We start from the raw sequence: 18,524 nt of genomic DNA, 5'->3' as shown, positions 1-18,524 counted from the left end.
CTGCCTCCCGCATGCCCCCCATGGGGGATTGAACCTGCAACCCAGGCATATGCCCTGACCAGGAATCGAACCGTGGTCTCCTGGTTCATAGGTCAATGCTCAACCACTGAGCTACACTGACTGGGCATATTTATTTTATTTTTTTATGTTTACCAGTTTGTTATAAGGGACACGGAGGAACAGCCAGAGGAAGAGGTACATAGGGTGAGGTCTGGAGGGGTCCCAAGTGCGGGAGTTTCTGTCCTGAAGGAACTGGGGTGTGTCCCACCCTCCTGGCATGTGATGTACTCACTGACCTGGAATCTCCAGTGACGTTTATTTTATTGTCAACAATACCAGGAACGAGACTGCTCCACATAACAGAAAATCATACTAGCATTGTATAGACAAAGCGAGGTTTATTTATTTCATGCAGCAGGAATCCCAGGATAGGCACTCACACTGGTTTGGTGGTTCCGTAGGGCCCTCAAGTTCTCAGGCTCTACTGTGTGCAAACAGACCTTCATATCATGCCAGTCACCTAGCGGCAAGATGACTGCTGCATCTCCAGCCATTACCTCCACATTCCAGGCGGGAAGAAGTAGGAAGGCCAGGACCTGTATTAGGGAAGCAAGTCTTTCTAGAGAGTCTCACCTTTTTTTTGTTGTTGTTGTTTTTTTTTGTTTGTTTGTTTTTTTGGCTAAAACTGTGTCATGTGGCTACTCTTAGCTGCAAGGGAGTCTGATGAAGCAAGAATTTTTAGCAGGGTGCATGAAGGCTATGCAGTTTGGTTGATAAGAAAGAAAAGGGGCCAAAACCGGTTTGGCTCAGTGGATAGAGCGTCGGCCTGCGGACTGAGAGGTCCCGGGTTCGATTCCGGTCAAGGGCATGTATCTGGGTTGCGGGCACATCCCCGGAGGGGGATGTGCAGGAGGCAGCTGATCGATGTTTCTCTCTCATCGATGTTTCTAATCTCTCTATCTCTCTCCCTTCCTCTCTGTGAAAAATCAATAAAATATATTTTTAAAAAAAGAAAGAAAGAAAAGGGAAAAGATATTGAGTGGGCAGTTAGCAGTGTCTGCATAGCCTGATTGTATGACTCTGATTTTCCCAGAGTGTCACACTAAGGCCTCTTTGGAATGGATGCCTGGTGGTCTAGAGGAGCCCGTGCAGCTTGAAGGGGAACCTACCGTAGAATGAGGAAGGGTCTGGGGGGCGGGGGAGAATCAGACCAGAGGGAAACCACCTCCGTGCTGCCTGCGTGTGCCCCTGCGCATGCCCCTTGCCCCAGACTAGCCACGAGGATCTCATGACCAGTAACCCTGACCCCACGTGTGGTTGGGAATGTCCTGTGGGGAGCCATGGAGGTGCATCTCTTTGGAACGAAAGTAACAGGTCTGGGCGGCCACCTTTCTGCAAGGCGTGACCTTTAGGTGTGATGGGCCCTTTAGAGGGTCTTCCAGAGTCAGACAGCTGTCGGGGCTACTGATCTCCCAAGAGCAGACGCCTCATGTCTGCCCACCAACTGGGCATTCAGGAGCTTTCCACTCACCAGGGCCCTTTGTCTCTCCCTCTTAAGAAAATCCAGCAGCTCTCGGAGGGCTCCATGTTCAGCCACGGCCTGAAGCACCTGTTCCACAGCCGTCGCCGGTCACGAGAGAGGGAGCACCAGACGTCCCAGGATTGCCAGCCGCCGCCGCAGCATCAGCAGCAGCAGCAGGGCGTGTCTGACCATGACTCCCCGGATGAGAAGGAGCGTTCCCCCGAGATGCATCGGGTCTCCTATGCCATGTCCCTGCACGACCTGCCTGCCCGGCCCACCGCCTTCAACCGTGTGCTCCAGCAGATCCGCTCCCGGCCCTCCATCAAGCGGGGCGCCAGCTTGCACAGCAGCGGCGGGGGCAGCAGCGGGGGCAGCAGCCGGCGTACCAAGAGCAGCTCCCTGGAGCCCCAGCGTGGCAGCCCCCACCTGCTGCGCAAGGCCCCCCAGGACAGCAGCCTGGCCGCCATCCTGCACCAGCACCAGTGCCGGCCCCGTTCCTCCTCCACCACTGACACGGCCTTGCTGCTGGCGGATGGTGGCAATGTGTACCTGTTGGCCGAGGAGGCCGAGGGCATCGGGGACAAGGTGAGGTGGGACAAGGTGAGGGCCTTTCAGGTGGGGGGGCTACTCAGAGGCAAGTGCTGTTTCAGGGCGCCGGGGGTGGTTCTGCACCTCGGGGCTGAGCTGGGGGCCCCGCACAGTGGGCTTGGACACCTGTTGCCTGTGGATCAGTCTGCCTGCCTGAAGGAGGCAGAGGTAGACTAAGCCAAAGCCAGAGATGATCCCAAAGGCTCAGGCTGATATTAATTTTGGTGTGTTTTCCTCAAACATGCTATTGAGCGGAATTACGTGCAGTGGTTAAGAGCACAACCCTGCTTCTGCCACTTACCAGCTCCGTCAGTCACTTAACCTCTTTGTACCTCAGTCTCCCCAGTTGAAAGTGGGGATAATAATAGAGTTGTTGTAGCAGTAAATGGATTCATATGTGTAACATACTTGGAATGGAGCCTGGTACAGTAGCGTTTTTATTATTATTACCAACCAAAGAAGATAGGGGCGGGATCCGTGAAGTGCCGTTCAGCAAGGAGACAGTCTAGTTTGGTACTTCCCGAACTTGTTCATGTAACAGGTATTTATCGAATGCTTGTTCTGTGCTATAAGAGTGAACAAGCCAGAGGTGTGTCCTCAGGGAGCTCACTGAGTAGCGGGGAGACAGCTGGGCGAGTGGGCCAATGGGGTGATGAGGCTGTGATAGAGGCTTCAGGAGAGGGAGGCTGGAGGGGAAGGAGGAGTTGGCAAAGACCTTGTGGAGGAAGCCATCAAGCTAAGTCTTGAAGAAGGAATATAATTTAGGCAGCAAAGAACTGGGTGGAGGGGACCAGAGAGGAAGGTGCAGTGTGTACAAAAGCTGGTGCTAGAGGCTCCTAGGGCAGCGGTTCTCAACCTGTGGGTCGCAACCCCTTTGGCGGTCGAACGACCCTTTCACAGGGGTCGCCTAAGACCATCCTGCATATCAGATATTTACATTACGATTCATAACAGTAGCAACATCACAGTTATGAAGTAGCAACGAAAATAATTTTATGGTTGGGTCACAACATGAAGAACTGTATTTAAAGGGCCAGAAGGTTGAGAACCACTGTCCTAGGGGCTCATTGTGGTTGGAGAGTCCAGCACTTTGGGAGACTGACAGGTAGACTGAGGCCAGTGAGACATGGAGAGGAAACATAGTCAGAAGACACTTGGCATTAGAACCAATAGTGCAAATGGAGACGTGGCTATGGAAGACGAAGAAGGGAAGGCAGAGAGGCTGGCTCCAGGGTTTAGGGATGGGCCTTTCCCTGGTTAGGAAACACGGGCGGAGGAAGCATGTTTGGGAGGAAAGTGGTAAATTCAATTTTGCTGTTGTCTGACTGCAGAGCTTCAGTTGGCAGCCGGGCTCATGGGGCGAGGTCTGGGCTGGGTTTAGCGCCCGGAAGACAGCACTGAGCTTGAAGTCGGTGTAGATGAGACTCCGGGAGGGCATGTGTTGAGTGAGAAGGAGACCAAGGGCGGATCTGACATTTAGGGACAGAGCAGCCAGGTATGTAGGAGAGAGGAGGCCAAAGCCAGAGGAGAAAGGCATTTGGAGGAGGAGGAAGTAGTCCACAGAGTGAGTGTGGCCGGGGTGCAGGTCAGATCTGGGTTTGGGGATGTAGATGGGTAGTAAGTACCAAGGTGGGGCTGCGGGGTTCACTGGTAACCAGCAAGAAACCAGTTCCAGGCCACTGAGGGAGCTGGTGGGTGGGGTGGCAGCACGTGTAGTCTGGGGAGGAGAAAGGCCAGTGATGTGGGGTTGGGGCAATTTTATTTTGAGTGGTTTTTATTTTTATTTCATTTTATTTTTTTGAGTGGTTTTTAAAAGATGGTCAGGGAGGATTGCAGATCACATAGGGCCCAGTAGGCCAGGAAAAAGGCTTTTGACTTTTTTTTTTTTTCTCAAGTGAGATGGGAAGTCATTAGAAGGTTTTTATACAAATGAGAGACACCTTTCAAGAAGATCACTCTGGCTGCTGGGTGGAGAACGTGCTGTGAGCCAGGGCATGAGCCTGGAGCCAGCTAGAAAGTGCTGGAAGCCTCTAGAGGGGAGGTGATGCCTTGCAGCCGGGTGGGGGTAAGAAGTGGTGGGTTCTGGACTTGCTTCAGAGATCAAGCTACATCCATTTCCGACAGATGTGGGGCATGACAGGGAGCAGGCAAAGATGGCTTGCGTGGTTTTGGCCTGGCAGCTGGAAAGAAGAAATTGCCCTGAACTGAGTTGGGGGAAAGCAGCAAATGGAACAGATATTTGGCAAGGGCTGTCGGGTAGAAACGGAGGAGGTTTTAGACATGCTACATGTGAGATGTCTATTAAACACCCGTGAGGAAATGCTAGCAATCAGACGAATAAATCTGGAGTCTCGGGAGAGGTCCAGGCTGGAGGCATATACCGGGGAGTTGTCAGTGTGTAGACAGTGTTTAAAACGGTGGCGCTGGACCATTCGTAAGCAAAGTTTCAACTGTGAAGAAGTCTGTTCCAAGAGTGAGATCTGGATGTATCTCCAGAAGGGTAGCATGGCCTTGTGTGTGTGTGTGTTGTGGGGGCAGGGGCTCCGAGGGGCCCAGCACAACCGTCAGCCCTGCATGTGAGGCAGCCAGGCCCATGTCTCACTGCTGAGTCAGCGAATACATTTTAAAAATCAAATTAGAACAGCCCTGTTAAGTGAAGGTCTCTGGTGCTACAGCGACTGTACTTTAACAAGAGAGAACAGGGACCGCGTAGTCTCTGCCCCTGGGGCAGATGGAGCGGGTGGGCGGTGGGCCCCGGGGGACGCTGGGAAGGGTTGCAGATGTTTGCTGACTGGGAGGGGGGGGGTCAGGGGGGGCGGAGGGGGGGCTTCTCCCCAGGGTTTTCCATGTGGCTCGTATTTGGCCTTCACAGTGCCCTGGAGATACCCAGAGGGCAGGCAGGGTTCTCTTCTTGCTGCCGGGCGAGGCCAGGCCCAGAGACTCTTGGGTGAGCTGACTGGGGTCAGGGTGGTGATGGGGGAAATGGTTGTTCCTGTGATTGTTTTCTATCCTTATTGAAAGCTTTCAGCTCCCCAAAGCTTTGTCACGTGCACTGCCTGGTTAATCTTACTAACGTCCCTGTGAGGCAGGCATTATGATCTGCGTTTTACAGCTGGATAGACTGAGGCTTAGAGGGAGGAATCAAGGGGCTGCTTGTCTGAGGGTACCCAGCTAGTTCATGGCAGAGAGGAGACGAGATCCGATGTTTTTATGCAAGATCTCCCGTGAGCAGGTTTGCCTCGGCCTAGGGAGGGTGGCTTGATCTCCTTGTTGACATTTCCCTCGGTTACACAGCTGCCTAACCTGGAGCTGTCCCTCCAGGGACTGGTGTGGCCCTGGGGCAGGGGGGGCCTTCCAGGTCAGGGAGGGGACCCTGCTCTGTCAGCTGACTTCCCCAGACCCAGAGGCCATTGGTTGGTGTGAGAAGCTGTGGTGGTTCCCCCCTGGTTTCTGGCATGAATAGGAGGTATTCTTCTCTCTCGAGTAAACACAGCCCCACATGCTCTCTGCAAGCTCCCTGGTGATTACTAGCGTCTATTTTTAATTCATAAGCCTCCCTCAATACAACACCCCTTGCCATTGTTTAGAATGCACCAGCTGGCTTTCTGACCGGAGCCCCGTCCAGAGTCCTCTCGGGGGTTGAGTTATCAAAACACCCTGGAGGCAGCTGAAGTTCCTGGGCTGCCCTGGAGAGGCTCACCCCACCCCAACCTAAGAAAGTAGGGGCCCTGGAACCCCGAGGAGAGCTTGGGGCTCCGCAGAGGGACAGGATGGGGCCCCCAGTCCCAGCCGAAGCTCTGCCTTGGTGATAAGGTCTGGCTGTCATTTGTTCCCTTCAAACCCAGTTAGCTGTCTTTGAGGTTGTGCCTTAAATAAGTCCCTTTAAAAAAAACAAGAAAGTTGTCATCTCAGCCTCACCATTCTGCTTTCTATTATTTGTGTGACACTGAGCAAGGTAACTACTCTGTCTTATATCTATAAAGTGGAGAAACATTGTCAGCATCCGCTGGCACACTGGGGCATTGGCAGGCGAACAGAGAAGGCAGGTGACACGACTTCTGGGTCTCCATCGGTGTGTGGCCTGCTCCTGGGAATCCCCGCGGCTGCAGTGGGAGCCACTGGTCATAGGTGCAGCGACAGTGGATATGGGCTGCCTCAGCAGATGAGTTCCTACCCTCTGTTTTAATGTTTTCTTTGCTGAGCAGCAGTTTCTAGAAAATGTGTACTCAGGAAAACTGAGTAACTCTTTCCTCCTGCCTTCATTACCTGGGAGCGGATTGGCAGGGGTCAGCAGCCGTGTCCCTTTTCCTCCTGTTCCTTCCCTGTCTGGATTGTTCATTGCTTCCCTTTCAGCCTTGTTTACAACCTCTCCCCTGCCCTGGCCGGCGTGGCTAAGTGGGTAGAGCATCGGCCTGTGCACCAAAGGGTCCTGGGTTCAAGTCCCAGTTAAGGGCACACACCTGGGTTGCAGGTTTGCTCCCTGTCCCCAGTCGGGGTGTGTGCAAGAGGCAGCCGATTGATGTGTCTCTCACATCGATGTTTCTCTTTCTCCTTCCCTCTTTTCCTCCCTCCCTCCCTCCTTCCCACTCTCTCTGAAAAGCAATGGAAAAAATATCCTCAGGTGAGGATTAAAACAAATTTAAAAAAAACCACAAAAACCTCTCCCCAGCTGTCGCCACATTCCTCCCGCCCCCTGGGCTGTGCATGGTGTCCCCGGGGAGGCTCTGTGGAGAGGCTAGCGCAGGAGTGTGGGTTACAGCCAGCTCTGCCCAGTAGCCCCTGACCTTGCCCTGCTCGCCCTTTCCCCTCTGTGCAGTGTGCTCGGTGCCCTCTGAGCACAGGGAGCAGCATGGCGGGTGGGGAGCTGGGAGCTCACAGAGGGTGTCTGGGCAGCCTCCAGAGACCAGCAAGGAGGGCCCAGTGGCAGGAGGGCTTTTACGGCCAGGCCAGCCTGCTGTCCCCCCGCCCCCCCACCTTGGCTTCGAGGGCAGGCAGGGTGGGGAGAGGACCAGGTGCTGAGGAGTGAGGAGGAGGAGATGATGTCATGACTGGACAGTTCCCTGCGCCTGTGGAGGTGTTATCTCCAGGCCCAGCTGGGGAAACCAGTGGCTCATCAGCTAAAGCAGGGCAGGCTCCGGACACTCCTCCACCAGATTCGGCAGCAGCAGGACTTCCCCTCCGCCCTGGCGTAAATAAGCACCCCTCTGTGCTCCGGGGGATGGGGGTGAGGGGCCGCCCTTTGCCCGAGGCTCTTGCCAAGAAGACAGAGCTTGGCAGGCACAAGGGCTCTGGTTTATTTATGTCTGGGAGCCTGCTGGTTCAAGGTGGGTGGGGTCGGCTCTGCTGAGAGAGGTTTCCAAACATGTCCCCTCGGCCGCTGGGGGAGGCCCGGCCATTCATCTGTGCGGCCTGCTGATGGGTCTGAACTTGTAGGCAAGTTACACGCGAGGCCGGAGGGGTCCCTCGGCCTGTCCGCGCAGATGCGTGTGCTTTGGAGCCTGAGGCGCTGCTCCCGGTCACAGTCACTCGTGTACCTGCTCGAGTCTGTGCCAGTGGCTGGTGAGGACAGCTGCCGTCTCTCTTCCCTCCTCCAGATTTCATCCTGTTTCCCTTCTCTCTCCCCACACCTCCTGCCTGGAGAGGCTCCTTAGGCAGAGCAGGGCCAGAGGCAGCCAGCCCCGTGGCCTCAGAAGAGCCTCCGCGGCCAAGGCAGGCAGCTCTGTGATTTGCCACAAACTCTTGCTTCCAATCCCAGTGATTAAAAGCCCGTATTTCCCAGGGGCCTCCAGGCCCCACCACAGCAGTCTGTCTTACGGTATCTGGCAAGCCAAGTCGTGCGCAGCACAGGGAGTAATCAATAGTGTCGTCATAACTTTGCATGGTGTCCGAGGGTCACACTTATTGCGGGGGTCCCTTTGTAAGTTACATAAACGTTATTGTGGGGGTCACTCTGTAAGGCATATAAATGCTGCATCGCTGTTATGCACCTGAAACTAATATAATATTGTATGTCAGTTGCACTTTCATTTTTAAGAAAGTTCTTTCTTTGGTCTGATTTGACTTCCAGTTTCAGGGGAATCCCCTTTCCTTTTAGGGTCTTGCCCAGTCAGGAGAGGGGCCAAACATGAGCACTCTGCCCCTTACCTAAAGCTCTGGCCCCAGAGGGCATGAGCAGCGGCTTCCTCTCGACTTTCAGAACCGATCGTGGGCTCAGGCAGTGTCCCCGCAGGCACCGGGCCCTGGAGTTAGGCTTTATTCATCCTTTCCCCACTGCCATCCATGACTTTCTTTCTAGATAGAAAGTTCCCAGTGCTCCCAGATTAGCTCTGGCTTCTGAGAGCACAGAGTCTCCGGGTGCAGTTAGGTAACATCACATTACCTCGCCGAGACCTGATGTCATGCGCTCGCCACCTGCTTGTCTCTAAGCTCAGGCTCAGCCCCTGAGGGCTGAGATGATGCCGGGCCAGACACAGGTGGGCGACACCCGTCAGGCCCCCAGCCTGCTCCCTCGGCCTCTGCCTGGGCCTCGGCACCCTCTGACACACACGCCCCAGCACTGCCAAGGGAAGTTGCGCGGAAGGGTCCGGTGTCAGCCCCCATGCCAGCGCGATAACCGTCTGCAGCAAGAGGAGCCCTGTCATCTGGTTCCAGACAGCGAGGAGCCGGCGCTGGTGATGTGGGCATGGGGCATGGGAGCTGGCACAGGTCTCCCAGACATAGGCACATTCCTCCCTGATCCAGCACATCCCTGAGATGTGAAACATGACCCTTGCCCCCTCTGGTGCCAGATGAGGCAATGGAAATACAGTATCACGAACCTGATCCCCGCCTCTGCCTCTTCTTTCTTTTCATAGGCACAGTTTGGGCTTTCTCTATTTATACCCTCTGGGGCAGAGGGCACCTACATAGGAGCAGAGAGGAGTGCACACCGCCTATTGCCTTCCTTCTGGGCTCCCAGGGGCTCCCCAGCTTTGCAGTAGGGGGGCCGGAGGCAATGAGTGAAGTTTCTAAGAACAGTCGCCTTCTCTCCTCTCTCCAGCAACAGGCGTTGGGGTGTTGCAAGCAGCTTGTCTTACTGTTCTTGGTGCCCCCCGGCCCACTTCCCACCTCCTGCAGAGGCTGATCGGATGCCCCTGACTCCTTTGTCCTTTTCAACCTTCACCCAAGTCTGGATTTGGAGGATTCTTACTGCATCCTTTCCCATCTCTCCAGATACCCCACCCCCAGGACCCCAGAGCGAGGCCAGTATCCATAGCTAGTGAATAATTCAACATGCTCACAACAGAGCTCGGATCCAAAGTGATACCGCGCCCAGGAGGCCTCCTCGGGGTGGCTGGAAAGGCGAAGCCTGCCCTGGAAAGACCAGAGCTCTGTAACATTAACTTCCTGATATAAGGTTTCTTCCCTGACTGCAGAGGCAGCTCCACACCCTAATACTAGCTGGGTCGCAGGACTCCTCGGGGGCTCAGCGCCATCGTGGGCCAGCCCCTGGGGCATGCTGCGTCTGTCCCTCTGCGCCTCCCCGGGCAGCACAGCACGCTGCAGGTGCAGAGTGCCTGCGCATTCGTTACTCCTTTGGCCACTCACCTCGGCTCCCGGGAAGCTCTGAGCCCTTGAGGCAGCAGGAGGCCTGAGAGTTCTGTGTTTCAACCCTCCGCTTTTGGTGGAAAGGAGCCCTTTGAAATTATTCTTGGCAAATAGGGTGGAGTGGAGGGTGCTTTGTTTCCTAAAAATTGCCCCCAAATAGTGCTTTTCTCGGGAATCACGTTCTCTTAGACCTGTCAGGGTCCCCTCCGCCAGGAGAATAGAGTGGCCAGGAAACGCTTGGCATCGTCCCTCTCTTTACCTGCCTGGCACCAGTTTTGATTTTTTAAAAAGCGACCTAGGTGCGTGGTTCTCTCCACTGCCCAGCATCTGGCTCATGACGGTGCCCCAGGAGGACTCCGGAAACAGGAGTGTCTGTGGCATCAGACTGGCAAAGGACCAGTGAGTGGCAGAGATGGCCTCCTCCCTCCCTGGAAGCCGTGGAAAGGTGGCGTGGCGTGTGCATGCGATGTCGCCCCATGACTTTCTGGGCGGTGGCCTTGCTGCCTGCTTCTTCAGCCCCTTCGGCCAGGCCTGCCCACCTGCCCCTGGGAAACACCCCCGCCCTGGTTCCTCTGGTTTGTCCTAAAGAATGTGAACCTCCTCCTCCCGCATTTCCCCAGAGGGAGGCCAGGCTCCTCGCTAACTGGGGTTCCCGAGAAAATGCACTTTCCGGCTGCGGCTAAAAGTGAGTGTTAGGTGAGAGACCTCTGAATACTGACCATTTCTCAAGCCCTGAAGTCCAAGAGGTGAGCCTCAGAGACCGGAGCCCTTCACGGAGCAGTCCTAATAGACATGTCACAGCTCGTCTGGTGCCTGAGATTTTTTTTTAAGGCCTCACCTTGTATTCCAAGCTACTAAATTTAGCTGCTTTTCAGCGTTAGACTTTGCTCCTACAGACTATGACTTCTCAGGTTCCCCATCTTTTAGAATGTGTGGTTCACGCTTTCTTTCTTTTTCTCCCAAGACAAAAAAGTAAGTAGGAAGATTTAAGAAGGAGGGGACTGAAGAATGATCACAAGGGCAAAGGGAGAGACAAGAAAAATTTAATACTGAGAGTGTTAAAGAAAGAAGGGGCATGGCATGAAAATTAAGGGTCGGGAAGAGAAAACGAAAGGAAGGGAGCCCAGTGGGAGAGGGCTGGGACCCACCGGGCATGCAGAGCCGAGAGCCTGCGAGCAAGACCTGGCTTCCGTCCAGGGTGCCAGGAGCCCACCTGTCGCCCCCGGACTCAGGCTAACTTGCAAAAGTGGCGAGAGTGAGGCCTGCCACCTGCCACCGCTCAGCTGCCTGGGCCTGCGCATCCCCAGTGACTTGGCGAGGTGGGGCCTGCGTCTCTGCCAGGCCCGGGAGCAGGGGCAGGGCAGCCAGTGGACGGCCAGGACTTACCAGGAAGGACGCGTAATGGCACTTAACGAGCTCTGTGGCGCCTGTGCTTGCAGAGCCTGTGGCTTTAGCACCCACTGCAGCTCTTCCTGTGTCCTTCGGCCACTCCCAACTGTGTCCTTACAGCAGCCACTTTCCTGGCTTTTTCTGTCCCAGGCAAAGTCTTCCAGGGGCCTTCTATACTCACTGTGGCGTGTGTGTGTGTGTGTGTGTGTGTGTGTGTGTGTACATACACAGGTGGTGACCAGTCATCTATTCAGTAAAACCTATGACGTGTCATGCTCCCATTTTACCTTCACTGCAGCCTGGGAGCAGCTAGAAAACCAAGGCTGGGCTTCAGAAGAAGTCTCCAGGGCTCAGCTCATCCCCCTCTTCCCGTCTCCCCACTCCAATGCCCTGGTCTCGTTTCCTAAGGCCTCTTCCTCCAGGCAGCCGCTTTGTAGGTGCTGCTGCCTCATGCAGTTGTGTAGTGAGTCCCAGGCCACACAGCCTGAGCGCCAGGGCGAGGACTGACAGCAGCCTCTGGCTCCACACGCTCCGTGTGCCACTGAGTCCCAGCCAGCACCGGGGACCACTGTGCCTTCCTGCCGTACGCCCACTCTCAGCCAGGGCCTCCCCAGCCCCCCACTCCTCTGGGGCCCTCCCACTGCTGTTGTGGACGCTGAGTACCAGAGCCTCTGGTGACTCGAACAGGGTCCCTTAGCAGGTCTGGGACCCGAGACCCAGACCCTCACTGTCCATCTGGAGGCCTTGGGCGCCTGCTTCCCCACCACCCCAGAGCAGGAGGCAGATTTGAGAACAGTCCTCACATGCAGACAGAAACTGACTAGAGGATCGGGGATCGCCCCTGCGGGCTTGCCCAGCAGGCACCGCTGCTTCCTGTTTGCTGCTTTCCTCTTAGCAGACTGTTGCTTCACCCCTGAGCTCCACAGGCCCTTTCCTGCGTTTGTTACTGTGCTGATGGGTAGGTGTGTCTGGAGGGGAGCTGAATCCTCTCATTAGGGGATGCCAGCGGCCGTGTTGGGGTGACTCTCCTTAGGGTCATCTTGGTGGTGCCGTGTGGCCTGGTAGAAAGCTCTTCCGGGTGCTTCTGAGCCTTCATGATCCTTGGCAGCCTGGGGAGCCCCAGGGCTCAGCTCATTCAGCCCCTCCCACCTCGGGGCTCCTGGAGGAGAGGTTAGGAATCCTAGCCTGGGGGAGCATAGAGAGAAGGAGCCTGGGAGGGTTTTGTCTTGAGTGTGAGGACCAGGCCATCTCCATTGCTGCTGCAGTAGGTGACTGTCTCCCGTGGCAGCCAAGTGAGATGACACAGTCACTTTACAGACATAAATACTGAGGGAGGGTCGGTCTCACGCTGGGCGCAGAGCAGGGCCTGGCGTCTTTGCCATCTGACCCCTGCCTTCCTAGGGACAGCAGGCCTATTTATACATAGACATTATGCAAGAGGACAAGTGCTCAGTGCCAAGGCCTCAAGTGAAAATTGAGAGAGCTCATCCTTTATAGACGGGGGGCTGCCGAAGTGGTCCCTGACCCCTGACCTCATGTCAGAGCTGGCCCCAGAAATGAGAATCTGTGTTTTTGTTTTTGTTGGGCTCCTGTCCTCACGAATCCCAAGTCATCGGCCACCACAAATATTTGTAAGGTTTTCACAAGCCCAGGGTGGGGACTCCTGCCCCTGGGGTTTTGGCTGCAGGACCTGGCCCTGGGCCCCAGAGATAACACTGGGCCTTTCTTATCTCCTCGCACCTTCTTGAACTTGGAACCACCCCATCAGCACGATCCATGTTGACCCTCAGTATTTAAGCTTTGGAGTCCCTCACCAGGCTCAAGTGGGTGCAGGATCCACGTCTTCTCTGACTGGTGACTCTGCCATGGGAAGCTGCCCTTAGAGAGACGCAGCAGACCCCAGAACTCTGTGGCCTCCCCGCTACCCTCCTCACAGCTTGCTCTCCTCAACTGTGAACCTCTGGCCCCCTCTGCTGGCCATTCCCAGGATTTCCTGCCGGTACTGTCAAGATGAAGGTCAAGGAGGAAGAGGCTGCTGTGAGTTTACCATTAAGTTTTATCTTAGATGTTTTTGCCTGGGCGGTGCTGCTGGGGGTGAGGGTAGGGGTGGTGCGGGGGGTGGAAAGCAGAAGCTAGCGGAGCAGTAGCTGCAGGGATGTCCAGAGCACAGAGTGGATTTCTAGGAGAGGACCTCGGGGCAGAGGAATTCCCGGGTGAGGCTGGCTGCAGTCTGGGTATTGGAGGAGGGAGGGTGCATTGAGAGGGTGGTGCCTTAAGCCAGGGGGCAGGGCAGCAGGGAGAGGCAGAGGACTTGGCTAAGCTGGCTGCGCAGGGATCCAGCAAGGAGCCCCTTTGGGCTCTAGCCCTGTTGGCTTTGGGGAGCTTTCGATCCTGGAAGCCTGGCTAGGAGACCCATTCCCATTGGGAGGCTGAAGAAGGGTGGACTGTACCTCTGTTTGTGAGAGGGGCTGTGATGGTGGAGGTATGTCCAGGCATGCATGGCGGCAGGGAATGATGAGGTGCACGCATTAGAGTTACTTCCTGTCACACCCGGGTCTTCTATGCACACTGAACTCACATGGTAATAGCTGGACTTGGGGACAGGCAGGGTGGGTGGGCAACAGCTCATCAGAGCTTGGTCTACCGACCTGCTGAACACTTTTGTCTCCTTCCAGATGGCAAGGAGCAGTGCGAGAGCCCCAGGGGAGGGGGAAATCTCCCAGAGCAATCCGCCACTAATCCTTGGGCTGGGCCTCAGGCGAGATGGCGGCTGCAGAGCCTGGGAGCGCCGGCACCCCTGCTCACAGGCCCCGGCTTCCCTCGGCAAGCCCAGTGCTGCCCAGGGACTGTGACCCCGGGGGTCTGGCACGGCCTGCAGAAAGCTGGGGCCCTAGAGCCCCCGGCCCCCCGGCACCAGCACAGCTTCGGGAAATGGTACCCACACAGGTGAGGCCCCTGGTGGGTGGGAGGAGAGTAGCTGACGGGTGGGGCAGAGTGATGGAGAAAGCCACTTGGGCAGTTTGTCAGGCGGGCTGTGCTCTGGGCTCAGGGTGCGGCTCCCCTCCCCTCCCTTATAGAGAACTCTTTGTGGAGGGAGAAGGGAGGAGGGGCGAGCACTGGGCCTCCAGGCGCAGGCTGCCCAGTGCTGGGAGGGCCTGTGAGGGGACCTTGTGCAGGAGGCCAGTGAACCCCAGGCACTGATGCTTCCAGAAACCAGTAGCCACGTGTCCCTCCACCCGGGGTTGGAGGAGCTGACGTGAAGTTACGTAGAAGGGCGTTCCTGGTTGTGGTTGTTTATGTCCGTGGAGACACAGTGACCGGCAGAGGGGAGTGTGACGGTCCATGAACACTGACCCAGGGGGCCAGTGGGAGAGTCTAGAGGGAGCAACATGTTGGGCGCTGGGAGCTTTGGGAGCACTCAGAGGAGGCCCCCAGGTGGGAGGGCAGCTCGGGGCCTCATCGGGTCTGTGGGAGTGAGGAGAGAGGGGACTATGGGACTTTTGTGTGGACAAAAGGGCATTGTTGTCAGCAGGGTAGGGGAGGAGGCCACGGAGTGGAGGGTGTGGTTTTGACCAGAACCCAGGGGGGGACCCAGGGAAAAGGCCTGGCAGCTGAGGGCTAATGAGGGGTGTCCCCTAGGGGCAGGGTGGGGGGAGTGTCACTGGCTGCAGGAGGAGGCTGATCAAAGCCTCAGCCAGTGGCGCTGCCTTGAGATGGTGGGTGCAGCATGAAAGGATGAGCGTGCTTCCTCGTCTGTGTACCCTGCACCTCGGAATCCTTGTAGCAGCGTGAGGTTGCTTGTAAACCACAGAGGCTGGGAGAGCCAGGAGCCTTGCACATCTGCCCTGCTCCTCGAGGTCCCCGTGTGGAGGTGGGGATGTTGCTGCAGTTTTTCACCCCACTTTACCCCTGGTGAACAGGCCAAGTGTACATACCTGCTGCCCCCTGTGTACCCCGTTATCTAAGCATTTGCCTCCCAGCCCTCTGGAGAAAAGCTTAGGCTCTCAGGCACCGGTGGGACCACTGGGCAGGCTGGTGTGCGCCCTCTTTCTCCCCCATTCCTGTCTCCACCTGGAGGTGCTCGGGTCAGCTGTGATGCCGCATGTCTCAGGAAGAGAGAGAGCCAGCAGCCCAGCAGCTGTGCCCGCTGATTTGTTGAAAGGGGGGCAGCCCCTGATGCCAGGACCGAGAGCTGGGGTAATGATCCTGCCTACCATGGCTGGAGTGCCAGGTTGGAATGGGAGGTGTCGGTTCCCTCCCTCCCAGCTGCCTCTTCGCGCTGAAGGATCGTAGCCGGCCATGGATTTTCCTCTCCGCCTGGCCTGGCGTACCTCCCTCCCTCGCCCTCTGGGAACTCATAGGAAAAGGGAATCTGGGGGTTCTCCATCCTGGGAGGGGTGCTCAAATCAGTCACGGGGCCAGAAGGGAGCAGATGGAGGCATCTTGCTGAGTCGCCTGGGACAGGCAGCTCCTGACTCACTCGCCTGCTGGGCCTTTAGCCACTGGAAGCCCAGGCCCTGCTCTGGGCCGTGTCCTGAGAGGACCTCGACCCACTTGACCAGGCCCACAGACAAGACAATTCCCACCCCCTTTTCCCGACCCTGGGAGGGAACCTCAGGGCCAGCTCTTCCCGAATGACAGGCTGCCGTGTCCTCTTAAAGGGAAGCACAGGAACCCGAGAGCTCTTTTCATGTGTAAGAGCAACCTCCCTTAGTGCTGGCTTTCCACCCCTGAGCAGGACTGGAGGCCCATCTCTGTGTCAGCGGCTCTGGGGACCCTCCAGGAGCTCTTTGTAAATCTAGGAAGGCACTGCCTGTCCCTGGGGGTGGGGGTCAGTCTAGGCCAGTGATGGCGAACCTTTTGAGCTCGGCGTGTCAGCATTTCGAAAAACCCTAACTTAACTCTGGTGCCGTGTCACATATAGAAATTTTTTTATATTTGCAACCATAGTAAAACAAAGATTTATATTTTTGATATTTATTTTATATATTTAAATGCCATTTAACAAAGAAAAATCAACCAAAAAAATGAGTTCGCGTGTCACCTCTGACACGCGTGTCATAGATTCGCCATCACTGGTCTAGGCCTCTCTGTAGTCTCTTGGGAACTGGGAGCTCCGGTGTGGAGCACACACCATTGTTAGGACCCTTTCCCTCCCACACAGGGCTCCACGTGAGCCGGGATGCTTTCTGGTCCACAATGTCTCCTGTGTGCTCCCTGCCTCGGGTCCAGGCTGCTGGGCTTGTGTTCGGAGGAAGGGCCGCTGTCCCGTGCCTGGGCCGGGTTAACACGAGGACATGAGCTCAGGCCTGGGAGGAGGGAGGAGGCCAGGGAGCCAGGGCTGGGGAGCTCCTATAATCTGGCCCAGTGCCTAATCTGGTTTTGCTTAGAGTGGCTGGGGGCGGGGGCAGGGAGGGGAGTCCAGGCCCTGTGAGCCATGTGCAGGGCTGCTTCCAGGGTCTCACAGGGGCAGGGAGAGGAAAAGGGCAAGTAGGGCCCTGGACACTAGACAGCGTCCCAGTTCTGGCTCTTCCAGGACGTTCATCCGCACTTCCCGGAGCTCAGTCTCTGTGTAGAGTAAGGGCTTTGACGCGGGGCCCTGGCTGGTGGGCACCCTGCACAGGGAGCATGGCATGGCCTCCCTAATGGCCTGGCATAGAAGGGGCTCATGGAAGAGGCATGGCCTCCCTCCACAATCTCCTCTTCTTAGAACTTGCCCAACCTGTGCACAGGGGTTAATGCTGGGATCCAAGTACCTGTGGAGGGTCCAGCCCCTCTCAGGCCTGAGAGAGTGGGGAGGGGCCCTGGGCCAGGTGAGCCCCTGACAGAGTTGAGAGAAGAGCAGTGATGCCTCTGTAGCCGATGCACTTTGTGCTCTGGGCCGGGGAACCCTGGAGTTCCACCCGCTAGTGACCGGGAGTTGAGTGACCAGTATTGCTCTTCGTTTTACTCACCCAGCCCCAGGAAGGGGGTTGGCAGTGAGATAGAAACAACCTCTGCTCTACTGCAAATAGGGCTATAAGATGAAGGACCCACATACCCTCCACAATAGGACATTGGTTGGACCTGCAGCCCAGGCTAGCAGGTGGGAGGACCCTGGCCTTCCACACCCATGTGTGCAACCATCACCTCTAGTTCTAGAACATTGTCCTCACTCCCAAAGGAAGCCTGTATCCATCAAGCAGCCACTCCCCATTTCTCCCTCCCAGCCCTGGCCACCACTAAGCTGTCTTCTGTCTCTATGGATTTAACTGTTCTGGATGTTTCATATAAATGGGATCATTTAATAGTGACCCTTTGTATCTAGTTTTTTTCACTTAGTGTAATGTTCTCTAGGTTTGCAGTGTTGTAGCATGTGTCAGTACTTCATTCCTTTTATGGCCAAATAACATAATACTCCATTGTATAGATTGACCAGTTTTGTTTGCCATTTACTATTTGATGGGCTTTTGAGTTGTGTCCACCCTCTGGCTATTGTGAATAGTACTGCGATGAACAATATGCACAAGTATTTAATTGAATACCCATTTTCAATTGTTTTGGGTATATACCTAGGAGCGGAATTGCTGGGTCATTTCATTTGGTAATTCCATGTTTAACTTTTTGAGGAACCACTAAATTGTTTCCCACAGTGGCTGCACCATTTTACATTCCCACCAGCAAGCTGTGAGGCTTCTAATTTCTCCACATCCTCGCCAACAATTGTTATTTTCCTTTTTTAAAATTACAGTCATTCCAGTCGGTGTGAAATGTTGCTTAATTTATTCTTACTTGTTTTTGAGCGCCTTCTGTATGCCCTGAGGTTGTACTGCCCCTCTTGACTTACTCAGAGTGACTTGTTTCATCTTCCTGATAACCCTTTGGCGTAGGTAGAATTACACCCCTTTTCTAGATGTGAAAACTGAGTCTCAGAAAAGTTAATGACATATCCAAGGGTGCACAGCTGCTGAGTGAAAGCCGGGATTCTAAACTGGTGTCTGACCGCAAGTTTAGTGCCCTTTCTGTTCCCAGCATGGGTCCTATTGCCTATCTCCTTGCTTTTTTTTTTTTTTTCAAATCTTTCTCCTTTCCTCATACTCTGCTTGTTCCATCCCTCTTAACAGCTTTCTCTTTCTGTGCTCTCGTTTTCCTTCCTTAGTTGAAGCACCCTCTCTCCTTGTCCCTCTGCCTGTCTTCTGCCACCTCCTTGCTCTTATTCACTCAGCCACCCCCTCTCCCTCCAGTCCTTAAAGGACACTGCTGCTGTAGGGGGTGCCTGGGGAGGCCAGGGCGTGGAGAGCCCCCCCTTACTCCTGCGTGCTCCCTTCCTCCATGGTGACGAGGGCGAAGGGGATGTTCTGTGACTGGAGATGACCAGCAGGACCCAGGCATGGCAGACCTCAGTGAGTGGGGAGGGGGGGAGCCACGAGGGGGCTGGCGTCCTGCTGCAGGACCCCAG

The 18,524-nt window shown here is 55.6% G+C and overlaps 1 protein-coding gene across 5 annotated transcripts in view; it reads left to right on the top strand.

Annotated features, from left to right (window-relative positions):
- TMCC2 (transmembrane and coiled-coil domain family 2) overlaps nt 1–18,524 on the top strand; it is a 37,170-nt gene that overhangs the window by 11,509 nt on the left and 7,137 nt on the right. For 4 of the 5 annotated variants that reach the window (XM_070395902.1, XM_070395903.1, XM_070395904.1 and 1 more), the window contains exon 2: nt 1,559–2,107. In XM_070395902.1, the coding sequence (XP_070252003.1) occupies nt 1,559–2,107 (549 nt within the window). Of the gene's footprint in view, nt 1–1,558; nt 2,108–12,924; nt 13,124–18,524 lie in introns of those variants that run through there. The other variant, XM_070395907.1, reaches the window with a different exon arrangement.

The sequence above is a fragment of the Myotis yumanensis genome, unplaced genomic scaffold (genome assembly GCF_028538775.1).
Source record: "Myotis yumanensis isolate MYYU_CA2020_CCGP unplaced genomic scaffold, mMyoYum1.0.hap1 SCAF_17, whole genome shotgun sequence".
Taxonomy (NCBI): Eukaryota; Metazoa; Chordata; class Mammalia; order Chiroptera; family Vespertilionidae; genus Myotis; species Myotis yumanensis.
The sequence above is the reverse complement of the archived record's forward strand: the minus strand, read 5'-3'. Positions and strand labels throughout refer to the sequence as shown.